Source organism: Platalea leucorodia (genome assembly GCF_965183815.1).
Source record: "Platalea leucorodia genome assembly, chromosome: 6".
NCBI lineage: Eukaryota > Metazoa > Chordata > Aves > Pelecaniformes > Threskiornithidae > Platalea > Platalea leucorodia.
Window position 1 is genome coordinate 85356650 of NC_138828.1, and position 14362 is coordinate 85371011.

The 14362-nt window shown below is 49.0% G+C and overlaps 1 protein-coding gene across 2 annotated transcripts in view; it reads left to right on the top strand.

The window, feature by feature from the left end:
• The window catches only part of EXOC6B (exocyst complex component 6B), a 304900-nt gene that overhangs the window by 214775 nt on the left and 75763 nt on the right, over positions 1 to 14362 (top strand). For both annotated transcript variants that reach the window (XM_082315216.1, XM_082315217.1), the window contains exon 19: positions 7484 to 7625. In XM_082315216.1, the coding sequence (XP_082171342.1) occupies positions 7484 to 7625 (142 nt within the window). The remainder of the gene's footprint in view (positions 1 to 7483; positions 7626 to 14362) is intronic.

Sequence of the window (14362 nt, forward strand, 5' to 3'; positions counted from 1 at the left end):
TTGCCTCTCCGTGCCGTTGGAGATGCATCCGTAGAGGCTGGTACGGCCGAGCTGGTCATTGATGCCAGCTGAGCTCCTGCCTTCAGAGGGGGCATCTTTGGAGACCACCCTGCTCCTGGTGGGCATTGCTGCACCAGCCTGCGGGCTTGGCCAGCGCAGAGGGGTGCCTCTTCTTGACCATCCGTTTTGCTTGGGGCTCTCACGTGTTGCTCCTGGACCTCTTCGTCCTGGATATGCTCACTTTTATTTGCAAGATGTTGGGTGCGGATCCACAGCTTTTTTTTTTTTTTTTTTTAAAATAATAAAAAAACAACCAACCAACAACAACAACAAAAAAAACCCCAAACAAACAAACAAAAAAACCTACGCCAAACCCAGTAAAAAACCCAACCAAAACCCCCCACAAAATCCACTTTGTCAAAATTGAAAATGGATTTCTGTGCAATTAATAAGAGGTTTCTTTGTTTTTTTGTAAACCTCTTAAAACCAGCAGAGTACTACTCATTGTACGTTTGTTTTCACTGTTTGAGAAGTGTTAATGTATCTGGGTAAAGGTTTGGGGTTTTTTGCCATCTTCAGTGACTGCAGAACAATTGTTTTTTTAAAAAAAGGCAATTAAAAAATGCACCAGGGTGGTGTTAAGAACCTGGCAAATCAGGATGGCGTGGGCAAGCCAGGGATTTTTCCTCTTACGACTTAGCAGCGCTGATTTACTGATTTTGCCCGTGGTTTAGTGACAGTTGAGGCTCCGGTGCTGCCGGCAGCAAGGACAGTCCAGAGGCATCTGGGGCAGGAGGAGATCATGCCTGGGGGTCTGCAGGGTCTGAAGTCTTCATCCGTGCCTGCACAGAAGGTATCCGCTGGGATTATTGTTGGTTTTATTGCGCCGAACAATTGCTCGTTCTTATAGCATTACGTTTCCATCTTTTGCAAAATATTCTACTAATATTGCATTATGAACTGAAAAAGTCAGCAAATTCAGTGTTGAAATTATTGGGACAACTTGTGGTGTTTATAGAATAGTGGATATTTAATATTGAGGAATTCCGATTTCTTGGCCCACTTTTCTGTTGTATGCAGTCCATGGATTTGCATGTCTAAATATACTTAATCACATCAATCCCAATGCTTGCTGCAGATTGAAAAAGAAATTCTGTTGTTAACAAAAAATAAAAATAACTGGAAATCTTGAGACCACTTGAAACCTGTCAGGCTTTGTTTTTCATGGAAACGCTGCATTAATTCTTTGGCGAGTTGGTGGAAGCGTTCTCGGTGCTACGATAGGACTTTTGTTTGCATTTCAGTGACCGCATTGCATCTAATTTTGGCCGAGCAAAAAAGAGGAGGCACCGGCAGGTTCCTCCTCAATGAAGCCAGAGGTGCTCCTGCATGGTGGTGGGATGGGGACAACCTGCTCGGGTCTCTTCTGGGACCTTCTGGCCGCTGGCCATTGCCAGCTCGTGCCACCACCGCGGCGCCGGCAGCGGTAGGTGTGTGCCGAGGAGCCCCCTCTCCCTCTGCCGCGAGGTGGGGAGTGGCAGCATAGTCCTGATTACACGTTAAGATTAATGGGTATTTATTTTAAGAACCATTCCGTCTCAGTAGCTTTTAATGAGTCCTTTGATAGCAAGTTCCTTAATTAACAAGGCAGCCTTTCAGCATTTCCTTTCCCTAATTGCTAACATATTTGCTATTTTCAAACAAATGCGCTACCATGAGCAGGGCCGGCTCCGCAGCCTCCGTGCTGACCTTCCCCACGGTGGCTGCCCGTCCTCCTGGGAACCCGGAGGCTTCAATCTGCTGCCCAAGGATGAAATACAGATGAAAAGAGATGATGTCATGGCTGATCTCCTGCAGCGTGATTGACTTGGTGGGGTCCATGGGGAGTAGCCCATGGAGATACGCTCCAGGAGGTGCCCCTTGGTTGTGTCTTTGGGAGAGCTTCAGAGGTTTAGCTCTGCCCTTTCACTGGTTGGCATGGCCACAAGGAGCCTCTCTAGATGTCCTACCCGTGTGCCCAGAGGAAGCCTTGGTGGGACAGGGAGAGCAGCATCACCTTGAGAGGTGTTGTGGAGACCCCAGCTGTGAAGAGGTTGCGTCAAAGGCCATGGGCAGAGGGATTCATTGCCAGATATATGGTAAACAAACTGATTTGAGCCTCAAAACAAAACCCCATGGCTTTTGCTCTGATAATATGCTCAGAATTGCTTTATTTCACTGAATGTTGGACCAAGCTGGAGCTTGGTGGGGGTGGCCGCGCAGGCGCTTGGGCGTTTTGGCCATTGAGCTCTGTCAGCTTTCACCCGTGACCCCCGTTCTCCTTGATGCAAATCCAGTTCCTTTTTAATGAGGTTTGCATTGATTAATTGAGGTCTATAATAATTAATAATTAATCTTAATAATTGATAATTGAGGGTTTGAATAAGCAAGTGATACTATAGTATGAATTGCTTCATGAAATTTTAAGCTCTTCGGTTTTCTGTGAAGTTGGTAAATGAGCCACTGATGGCTTTAAGAGGTTTGCTTTCCCCCTTCTCTGCAGACAGCTCAGGTTGTGGTTGCATTCCTCCCCCTTTGCCTTCCTCTCCAGATCTCATCTTGCATTTTAGATAAATCGCTCCTGAGCTGGAGGGACCGCAGCGTTCAGGCAGGTAAAGCATTTCTGAAATACAGGCAGGGACCGAGCTGGTTTGGAGCCGGGGAGCGGGATCAGCACGTAACCCTGCGATTTCTCGGGGCGCTGGCACGGGGAGAGCCTTTGGGAGTGCCACCGGTTCCGCCACGCGCTCGCAAAACTCATCAGGGTAATTAGCGTGAAGTCTGAGCCGTCCCAGCTGAGCGCGGCGGCTCCTCTGAACCGCGGGGTTTTCTAGGAGCAGCGACGTCTAGGGCTGACATCTCGGAGGCATCCAGCTCCATGCCAAGGCGCATGTCCCGACACCGCTGCCGTGGGTGGTGCAGTTAATGATTTCGGGAGGGGGGTGAGGCTGGTGGAAGACACGTCCGACGTGGGCTCGGCTCCGCTGGTTCCTCCCAGCACTGAGGGAAAGCTGAAAAATGAACTAGGGAGAAAAAAAAACCCAACACTATGAAGTGAACCTCAATGGTAAATAAGTGCCAAAGAACCGAGGTGGGCACGTTGTGGTATGAGGATGTCCTTGCTATCTGCCAGCGTGCAGCCCAAACCATCCCACGGCTGAATACAAACAGCCTTCTGCACTCGCGGCAGCAGCTTATTAGTGGTGATATATCAGTGTCCTGGCGCGGGTTTTTCTCCTGTCAACAGCAGCTGCTTATCAAGCAGATATTGCACTGTATTTCTGGGGAAATAGTCTAAAATTGATGTGCGTAAGCCATTGCTGGTGTTACAAGGAGCTGCTGTAAGTGGGCATCTGTTGCGCTGAGCGTAGGTGTGGGGCGGAAAAGGGTTAGGTTCAGTCTTATTTATAAGGGTAGGTTCAGCCTTATTTATAAGGGTAGGTTCAGTCTTATTTATAAGACTGGAAAACATAAATTCTGGAAGGGTTTTACATCTTGGTGCCCAGGGAGTGAGATGCTGGTCATCTCTGGTGGTACCTTCTTTTCTCTAGCCAGACATTTAGCACAATGATTTAAACCCCTGTGGCATCTCCAAGCCCTCCAATAGTAAATATAAGGAAAAATAGATTAGTGCTTAAAAGGTGGCAAAAAAATACCTGTATATACTTTTGTCTTCCATCCAGTAATTTTGGATCTAAACTGTCAGGAATTTGTATGTTAAATGTAAGATTAAAGACCGAGTCTTTTTTAAAGCAGAATGTTTTTTAGGTGTTTAAACCTTAAGGATAATGGAAGTAAAAGGTCAGGTTCTTAGCTGGTATGAGAAGATTCAGCTTTAGGGTTTTCCCAGACACAGTGCACATTTGCACCTGAAAAAAGCTTTGGGCCAGGCCAAATCCCACGTGAAAAAGGAAGGAGGAGGAAAGGCTGAGCCAGAAGCTGCTCCTGGGCTGGTGGAGTGGGTCCCCTTTGCCATCACTGCAGCGAGCCGCAGCAGAAAACGCTCGCAAAGAATGTCCTAAAGTACCACGTACGCGCGGCTTTCGTGGCGAAGACCCAGCAGAGTTGTTGTGCTGTCAAGCCCTGATGATTAAATTACTTTTTCCATCCCGTCTTCCTCGCGTTCGGCTTATTAACTTGACATTTCATCTCAATTATTTGCTCTTCTTCACGCCCTCCTGGGGTCGCTTGTCATTCCCTCTTTATTCGGGCAAGCCTGGCTGGCCGGAGGAATGCGTGCACCGGGGCAGGCGTGTTTGCTGCGGTTGTTGTAGGCATAGGTAACCCTTTAGGTACCTCCACGCCTGCTGATCTGACCCTTGCTTGGCGTGCAAGAAGGTTGTTCCTCTTAAATTGTTGTCAACGGGGCAGAAAACCTTCCTGGGGGTTTTCCTTTTGACTTTACCTGGGGTTGAGTGTCTCCAGGGCTTCTCTAAAGGTTGCAACCCTCGATGTGCAAGGATGAGCTACTCCTTGGGATTTTCTCCTGCTCTTCCCAGAAGGGTAGGGAGCCCTGTCCCCCGTGCCCAGCACGGGTGGGGGGCCCAGGGCATGGCCGCAGAGCTTTGCTTTCTCATCCGCTGCTTCCAGCTGGGTCTTCTGCTCAATAACACACCAAAACAACTCGGTCGCAGCAAAAACTCGAGTGTCTGTTGGAAGTAATGAAGAAAAATCACAGTCAGGTAGCAGTGCGCTTCCCGCCGCGGTCGGGGATGAGGAAACGGCACGAGCGGTGTTTTAAATAACCAAATGTGTCAGAGGCGCCCAGGTAAATGATGAAAAGCAAAAAAACCCCACGGCTCTGCTAAACTTTATGGTTGCCATGCTTCATCTTAATTTTAGTGAAGGTGTTTGGAGGTGAGTAATGAACTCTCCTGGAGCCTGGGAACGGCAGTGAAGAGCGGAGATGAAGTACCCTGCCCCACAGCGCAACGGTCTGCTCTTTTTTTTTTGATAAAAAATGATTTTTTTTCCCTCCGGCTGAAGATGAATATGGCCTGAAGATCCAAAACAACTTTGAAAAGCTGGTAAGAACACTTCCCAGCATATGCGTCAAACGTTTGCTCATCTCTCCGTGCTGCGGTAACGAAACTTGTAATGCGTAGCTTGAAACACCTCGCTTTAATCCCAGTTTAAATACAATTCGTAAAGTGCTTGTAAAAATCTGTGAGATCTCCTAAGCCACTCCTTGTTTTCAAGAAAGCGTGTTAAAGTCTTTTGTGTGCATTTGAAAACATAATCGCCTCCTGAAGCTGTTTTCATGGTAGCACCATCATCCAGAAATGTTATCGTGGGGTTACGCACGCGAAGAGCAGGATCGGTCTGTGCGGTGCTGGCCAGTGGGTCTGTGCAAGCCTCTGCTCTCCTGCCAAAGGATTTCCCCACTTTTATGGGTTTAATATATGTTTCAGACCCATGCAAATCTTACCTGCCAAATCTTATCTACCCAAATCTTATCTGCCACAAATTTTGGGTGGCACACAGCAATACTTGAGGAATGGGGGGAATCTTTTGAGCACTGGGAAATGAGGGAGAAGTTTGGATAAGTTGATACAAAATGCTCCCACATGTTCAGCGCCCCTAAGTGATGCTTGGTTTTAGTTCACTGAGAACGTGGCACCTGTAAGCTGTGAGACTTGCTGCGGTGATGCAAAATAAATTCAGTAAGAACAGAAGAAACCTTAGCTTTATAAGCACTGTGCGCGCGAGATGGTCTGAGTTTGTTTAATGGCCTTATGGGTGCTTTAGTTTTCCTTTTATGCTTCTGGTCGGTCAACTTGGGTTTTCTGAAGCGCTTGGCTAAATGCAGAGTGTGCTCCCTGCTTGCTCCCAAGCCTGGTCCTCGGGAGGACCGGGCTCCTACGAGGCAGAGCGTCTGTGCTGTTCTTGGAAAGGTCTTCTCTTCCTCTGTCCCCTTGTGGCGTCTCAGGAGGATCAAGGATCTGTGGGTCTTTATGGAGGATCTCAGTTCTTCACGTCCATGCTCATCAGCTTCCTTCTCTTCTGACATCTGGTAGCCGATGCTCTAGCCAGGTCAGGGCGTGGGTCCTCAAGTTAGGTGACCTGCTTGTGGCCTTTCGCAGGAGATGGAGCTTTCTGAGCACCCATCTCCCTTTCTCCTGTTCCACAGCCCATCCCTACTCCCACCATCATCCCTTTCCTTAGTACCACTCTTCTTTGAACATCCTAAGTCCTTGAGGCATCCTAGGCTTCCTACCTGACAGCTCAATTCTGTCGATGCAGGGGCTTTACCCATAATTTGAAAATCGGCTGTTGCAAATTAAACAGTTCAAAAATGTAAGCATGCTAATTAAATCGTCTGTTGTGATTCCTCTTCTCCTGCCTTGCAATTCTTTCTCGATCGGAAAATGGAAGGCTTACCTACGGTAACTCCTCTTGCTACGAACTGTTCGCATGATTTATAGCTTGAGATCTCAATTGTTCCTTCAAAAGTAAAACATAACCACGGTGGCCCAGAGAAAACATGTTAAAAATAAATATTTACCGACAATGTTCTCAATTTCCTTAATAGCTGGAACTCATAACTGGTCACGCTTCTGTTATAGATATGAGCATTACAAGGGATTTAAGTGGTTTCTCTCTGCACGGCAGCCTCGGCCGCGGCCTCCTCCCCATAGACCCCCTGTTTAATTGCCACGGATTAGGGGTGGCTCGGGAGGAGGCAAGTGTTGATAACCGCGTTCCCCATGGTACAGGCAGGCGCAGGACGCGTCTGGGTGCCTGAGATCAGTCCCCACCACCCCGCCCTGGGGAGCAATCCTATCCGTGTAAACATAACTGACTTCTTCAGCTATCTCCTTGCCTTGATATTTCCTTCTCCTTGCTCGCTGTTGGCTTCGGGAAGGTGCCGCACGGTGGTGGAAGTAGGCTGAAGAGCATCAGTGTCCTAGAGACACCGTTGGCACAACGGCGTGGCCCCGGCTCCCCGGTAGCCAAGGCTAAACCGTGAACTATGAGCCTCTGCTGTTGGAAAGGGATTTTGAAATTCCTATCTTCTAACATAGATAGAGTGGTTTAGTTGTCGGCTGGAGTTTGGAGTTGTCATCACACTGTTTTGACCTATCAACAAGGTTACTTCAGGCCATCTTATGTAGGATGTTGAATAAAATATCGTATGTTGTCTTGCCCACGTTAGGATGCGATAATGAGAGATGCTTAGAGTTCTAAACATCCCAAGGTTTTCCTGGATTTGAGCTGCTCCCAGGCGCTCTGCACCTGACAAGGTCTAACCCTGCTAGTAGCAACGGGGAGTCCTAAAAGGCGATTCCCTTGAAAGACGGTGGTTGCGAGATTGAGCACTACGTGAAGGTCCCGGAGCACATGGGAGATGTTAAAGGGGCTGGACTGGCGAGTCCTGGTCTAAAGAAGTTCCTCTTTCATTTTGTGCTCGATGGCCTCGATAAATCTCCCTTTTCTCTTGCAGGGGAAGGTGGCGCAGACGGCGTGCATGTCGGCGTGCAAGCACCTCTCCACCTCGCTGATGCAGCTGCTGCTGGAAGCCGAAGTGCGGCAGCTGACGCTGGGCGCCTTGCAGCAGTTCAACCTGGACGTGGAGGAGTGTGAACGTAAGATGCAAAATCATCTCGTTTTCCATGTCTCGCTTTGCCCGTTTGTATGTCGGGACCCAAGCCAGGGCTTTTAGTGGTGCCAAGTAGCTGGGACTGGTGACGGCCTGCCGAGCTCGCTGGGGCTGTCCAGGCCGACGCTTGGCAATATCTTCAGGACAGAAGCAGCTCAGCAAATTCTAAGAGATCAAAGCTTTACTCTTCCTTTTCTCTTTAATGCCGCCTTGATGCTTTCCAGACCATCCCTGCTTTTTGAGATGGAGTATTTCAAAAATAGGAGGGATTAGAGTGGGTAAAACATGAGGAGGGCTAACAAAAATCAGTTTACTTATGACTGTTTCTGAAAGCAATAACTGGCTTATGTTCTTAAGAAGTTCTGGTCCTCTCCTGACCTCAGCTGTTTGTCTTCTCTATCTGCTGCAGGGAGTTTTTTCTCAAAGCGAACCCTTTTTGCAAAGTCACTGTTAGGGAAAAGAGATGTGTCGTGACAAAATAACTACCTCTGTTCAGAGGTGTGCGTGGAGCGTCGCGGTGCCAGCACCATGGCTTTGCTCTCAACCAGGCTCATTTCAGTTCGTCTGGCTTACGCCTGAATCCGCTCTGAAAGCCCAACGTTCCCCTCAAGTTGCTTGTTGTCCTGTTCAACCAAAGGGTTAAAAAAATATAGCACAAAACTGACAAAAAGCTATTTTTCTTCCTATTTTTATAATTATGCTCAAGCAGGGCGACCACACTTCTGCACAGGGACCTCTCTCCCTTACGAGGGGGATGGATTTGTTATTGGGATTAATATTGGGGTGGATTAGCGACCGTGGCTATGGACAAGAGCTTGATAGGTGGATAAAGTGTTCAGGAAGTCTTTGTTAAAGTATTTTGGGGAAGTTTTTTTCCCAAATACCCACCTTTTTTGGCTTTCTCAGTTGATGTGGAGATTGGGATGTATCTTGTTTAGAACCTGTTTACTACAGAGTCTTCTGAGATGCGCTTTGGCGCGACGTGGCTGCCATTAAACCCCACAGCAAAATAGTCCTGGCCCCAGGGCTAATGGGATCGGAGCCTACAGAGCAGTGAGTTTGCTTTTCCTACCTCTGGTGCTCAATGAAATCAGTTGTGGTGTTTTCGTCAGCATCTGGCACTTAACGCTATCAAAAGATATTCTTCTACCCTTTATAAAACATTTTGCTGATCGTGTTTTAGTTCAGCTGCACCCATCGATAGCGAGATTAAATTTATTACTGAGAAGGATCACCCAGTAAGATTTTTGGTGTTTGGGGGGAGCGTATTTTAATTTTTTAATGTCCTTTTGGTAATTCCCAGCACTCAGCTGAGTAGCCTGGGAGAAAGATCCCTGTTTAATGAATCATATCCAAAATTTGCAGCTATATCATATGTCGTAATGCAAGCAATGCCTTATTTTTCTTTCAAAAATGCCTTCAGCCCTAAATTCTTGCTGTCTAATTTGTGTCCCATCAGCGCGTCGGGGCTGCACCGGTAGCAGCTGTGTTCCCAGTCGGTGTCCGCAGAGGGACAGGCGATGTTGCTGAGAATAATAGGAAGCATTTGTCATTCATAATAGTTTCCTTCTTTTTCTTTTGGCTGCAAACTCGTAACCCTGCCGCTTTCCGCCCCATCGGTAACGTGGGTCACTAAGCAGCAGCTCTTCCCTGAAAGCCCTCGATGCTAAGTAAAACGGATGACATTTAATATCGGGTTTAAGAGCACGATTCCTTAAATTCCAGTTGTTTTGCGAGACAAAACCAGGAGCACTCAGACATTCAAGAGCAGGTGACGCCAACCTGGGCCGCAGGGCCGGCGACCCGCTCCCCCCAGCCCCGGCCCGAGATGCCGGCTCGGGAATGGAGACGGATGCCGGTGCTGTAACCTTCCTATCCATCACTGTCAGCCCCAGAACCGTCAGCCCAGACAAAGTCTTTTTCTTCCTTTTCGGCAGCAAAAACGCGTTCCCTCGTTCCTGCGGGTTGGTCTGGGGGCTTTGCTGACACCGGGGATAATTTTAGTTCCTAATTTTTGAGAAGCAGTGCATCAAGATTTTAATTTTAAGAAAAGCCAGTCCTGAGAGTGGACTGGTATATTCAGAAAATACATTTCAATTTGCAAAGGTTTTGTTTGTTTTTTTGTGTTTTTTTTACCTTTTACCTGAAAGCGCGGGTGCGAATCTCAGCATCCTTATTATACCAGTCGACTTTATGTCTCTGCCTCCAACCCTCCTCCTCTCCCCAGACCCCCAAGCCTTACCCAATTTAGCAGCTTTATCTTGTACTATCATATTAAAATAGGATTTTACGGCTGTTTGGAGCACTTCCAGTGAGTTCTGTGATGTGGGAACGAGGCTTCGGAGTTTCGATCCTGGAGTTTATTAGGCTTTTGTTTAAGTCTCTTGTGAATGACAAAGGTATAAGCTGGTTAAGAGAGTGGTAAGGCAAATTAATGAAAGGACTTAGTCGTATATTAAGCACGGTTTGAAGGTGGTGCAGGTAATTTGCCCTGTATCAGAGTAGATATAATGCACATTATGAGAAAATGTGTTTATATCCTCAATAGATAACAATCATAGAGGTGAAAAGATGATGGTTTAGGCTTAAAACAAGACACCGGTAAATTAATTCTCCAGACTTGTGGGTTCATAAAATATTTCTTGCTTTATAAATAAGTTGCTATCCCATCAGCAGAAAAAGGGAATGGCTGCAGGAACCGTTGCATCAGGCCAAGGTTTGGCACCAGGCACACGCGAGCCCGGATGGTGCTCGGGAGAAGCACGAGGCCATGACCGGGCCCCTCGCCTGCACCATGAATCCCCCCCTCCATAGAAACGTGCTTGTTTTGCGTGTTCAAAGCACTGAATATACAGTTTATTAATTTTACGACCTTCAAAAAGAAAGCCTTTGGAGGACTGGGGAGAAGCAGTAAATTAAATAAACGTTAAGAGCCAAATCTTGCGTGTCTGAGTCGTATGAATAGTCCCGTATACACCAGCAGCATTTTTGGTGTGAGAGAGGCAAGAAAGAGTGGAGCTGCAAGGTTGTAAAAATGCTATTAGGTTGCCTGTGATGGGAAAAATGCGAGCTCTTTTCCTGTGGCATTGTGCCCCCGGTGAGACCGCGGTGCTGGAGCCCCCGGCCGGGCCGAGCCCGCGAGGAGCCGTAAGGCACCGCTCCTGCGCGTCGCGGTGGATGGCCTCTTTTTTTCCCCAGCAAAAAGCTGTTTCCCAAGAGGCGTGATGGAGGTTTGAACGTCTTGCGGTGCAGATTTACAGCGATGTGCGTGTGTGTGGATGGCACGGCTGATGCCCAGGGAAGGGCAAAAGTCATTTTTAAAACGTCTGTTGCCGGCCAGGTATTCGTTGTAACTCTTGTTCTTATTGCTTGGCTTTGCATAGCTCTTTTTTTATGCAGTCAAGAGAGATTCCCTCACCTCCTTTTTAAACCTGAAGTGAAATAAGGCATAGAGGTTAAATGAATTGCCCAGAAAGACACAGTAGGACACGTCTAATTATGTCTCAATTTAGGAGGGAGCTCTGGCTCCAGCCCAACGAGCCAACTTGAAGAGAGGAAAAGAAACAACTCTGGAGGGGGAAAAAAAAAAGAACCTAACACAAATATTTCTGTGAACCTGTAAATAGAGGAGGTGATGCTTTTTTCAGAATAGGCATTTGCTTTTTAAAACGGGTTTGCTGTCTTCCAGAATACGTCCGTAACCCAAGATTTGACAGTACGTGCAATGTGCTTTTTGTAACTGCTGCGTGCCTTGTAGCCCGGTTCCCTGCTCTGCTCTTTTTTGGAGCTCCTGGTGCTGGTATATGTGTATTTTTCCATATCTCCTGTACCTCGGAGGTAATGGGAATCAAATGTAACAACCCAAATTTGGAGATTGCGACCGAAAAAGCAGAAAGAAAAGGGGCTGCTCTCACTCCTACAAAAGTGTTTCCCATCTACGTAACCGGTTCCAGCAGTGGTTGAGGCAGATTGTTTTTACAATACTTAGATCATAAAATAAGCAGTTCCATAATCTCTAAAGTCTTTTAACTGCTGCTTTATGAGAAATTAAAAGCGCCGTAAAAATTATATTTAAAATTTCATTAAAATCCCAATTTTTGTTCAGCCCACTCCTGGGGGCAGTCAATAAGAAACACAGATGTCTCCGCCGGTTTGAGGAATCCTCCAGCCCGACACCCGAGCATGCCAAAATACGCCGATACGGGTCCCGGCGCAGCCGTTCACCACCTCCTTCTTGGCCGTGTTATCCGGCTCCGAGGACTTTCTGACGCGGAAATCCCGTGATTTGTGTAAGACGCCGGGGTTTGCACCACGCCGGAGGAGTCTTCTCCCTCGAGCGGTTTGCACCATGCAAACGGCAGCCTGGTGATCTTCCAACCTGCAGCCCATCGGGGATTAGCGTGTGCGGAGCTAGAGGGGAGCATGAGGGTTTTGAGGAAAAACTCTCTGATTTTAGGTTATCGCGCTGTGTGCTTGCTGGTATCCATCCTGCTACAATGCACCAGCAAAAGCTCATATTTTGGGGAAGAAAAGGGGATGTTGCAATGAACAGAGGGAAAGGTTTGAGCGGATCGCATCAGGAGAGGAATCTCCACGCCACTGATGCTGATCTCTCGCTGCCCCTCGAATGCTGTGCTCAGCGCTGGGCCCCGCACCCCAAGGCGGCCATGGAGGGGCTGGAGCGTGGCCAGAGCAGGGCAGCGAGGCTGGGGCAGGGGCTGGAGCACAAGGCTGGGGAGGAGCGGCTGGGGGAGCTGGGGGGGCTCAGCCTGGAGAAGAGGAGGCTGAGGGGAGCCCTCATCGCTCTCTGCAACGGCCTGAAAGGAGGCTGGAGCCGGGGGGGTCGGTCTCTGCTCCCCAGGAACAAGCGATGGGACGAGAGGGAACGGCCTCAAGCTGCGCCAGGGCAGGGTTGGGTTGGGTATGGGGAAAAACTCCTTCCCCCAAAGGGCTGTCAGGCCCTGGCCCAGGCTGCCCAGGGCAGGGGCTGAGTCCCCATCCCTGGGGGGATTTAAAAGCCGGGGAGATGTGGTGCTTGGGGACATGGTTTAGTGGTAGCCTTGGCAGTGCTGGGTTAATGGTTGGACTGGATGATCTTAAAGGTCTTTTCCAACCTAAATGATTCTGTGATTCTTCAGATCCTGCCATGCCTGATAGCTTTTTATTATATTAGTGGCTCACAGCCTCAGTCAAGCGCCTCTCCATGCCACTCAGATGTATTGTTAAAAAGAAAAGATATATGTTTAAAAGAAATTAAAGCTGCAGACCCTCCTGAGACACAGTGCTCATACACAGGGTCATGGTACTGCGCCTCTTGGTGCTTCTGTGCTGGCTGAGCTGGTGGTAACCGTGTATGTGTGAGCTCCTCACCCGCGGTGAGAGCCAAGGAGGGGACCTTTATTAGCCCATGGTGAAGGACAAAGCTACATCGTGTGTGTCCTGGGTTGCGATGGTGTGAAAGGACCGTGGCTGTGGTTTGGATGGTTGGTAAGAACTCCTTATGCTGCAGTACGGGAGTTGTAGGAGTTTGCAGGCTGGGATGAGGGTGGTCGATGATGGTACATGGGTGGCAGAAGAAGCTGATGGAAGAGCAGGGAGGAGGCATGCCAGGTAGCAGGTTGGTTTGCCACCGGCCTTGCCGTGCCTGAAGGCAGCGTCCACTAAGCCAGGGCTTTCCAACCTTTGTTTTGGAGCCAAGCCTCCCTTGGAAAATTGGCCATCTCCCCCCTGTGCTGGCTCCGGCGCCTGCCGTGCCCCGGGGCACTCGCTGCAGCACTGCTCCTTTGCCGCGGGCTGGGACTGCCGTTCCTCTGCCTCCTGCTGCTGGGAGGTCCAAGACGAAGCCTCGCAGAGATCTGCTCCACAGCTCGCTCTGGGGATGCTCTGCTCCGTGGCAAGGCTGCTTTCCTTCCCCACAGCACCTTCAGATACTCCTTCTCTTTCAGCATCCCTCTTTTCCCTCCTGGTGACTTTTCTTGCCCAAATTGCAGCTCATCATAGCCCTCGATAATGCTTTATTGTGCACGTCGGGAATAAACACAGCTCCTTCCCTCGCCTTTCCTCCGTAGGGCTGGCTTGGGGTCATGCATTGGCACCGCGTCCTGGAACATCGCAACCTGGAGCGGGGCTGAGCAGCAAGAAAAAGAGCAATTCTGGCAAAGGGGTGCTGAGCTTCGAGTGTGTGCGGGTATATTTAGTGTACGGGCACGTGACTGAACTGGATCGCGGATTTTGGCAGCTTAGAAAGCTGCTACCTGTTGATTAAAGTGCCATTAGTGTCCTAAACTGTCCCAGATAAAAGGTTGAGCACCGTTTGCATGAGCTGCCTGCATGGATGGCTTGAAAGAACACCTTTTCATCGTGGAGCGAGCAGATGCTGATGCCCCTGCAAGCACATAGCTCAGCTCATCCTGGGAACTTGCAGGCCCCCTGTTTGCCCGGTGCTTTGCCCAGGCCTGCCCGTCGCTCGCGATGCCGGTGACCTGCGCTGTTCCCTCGGAGGACGAGAGGAGCGGATTGCTTCCTTCCCACCTCTTCACCTGTCAAAACTCAGCCCTCGGTGGGAAACAAAACTTTGCATTTTCGTGCTGTTAAAATGGAGTGGGGTGATTTGTATTGACAGCAGAGCTGTCTTCCAAGCACTGCTGTACGTGCTTTCTGAAATGGGAAGGGTGAATTATTGGTGCACCGAGTAACCGGGGGCATGGAAGTGGGAGCCTCCCG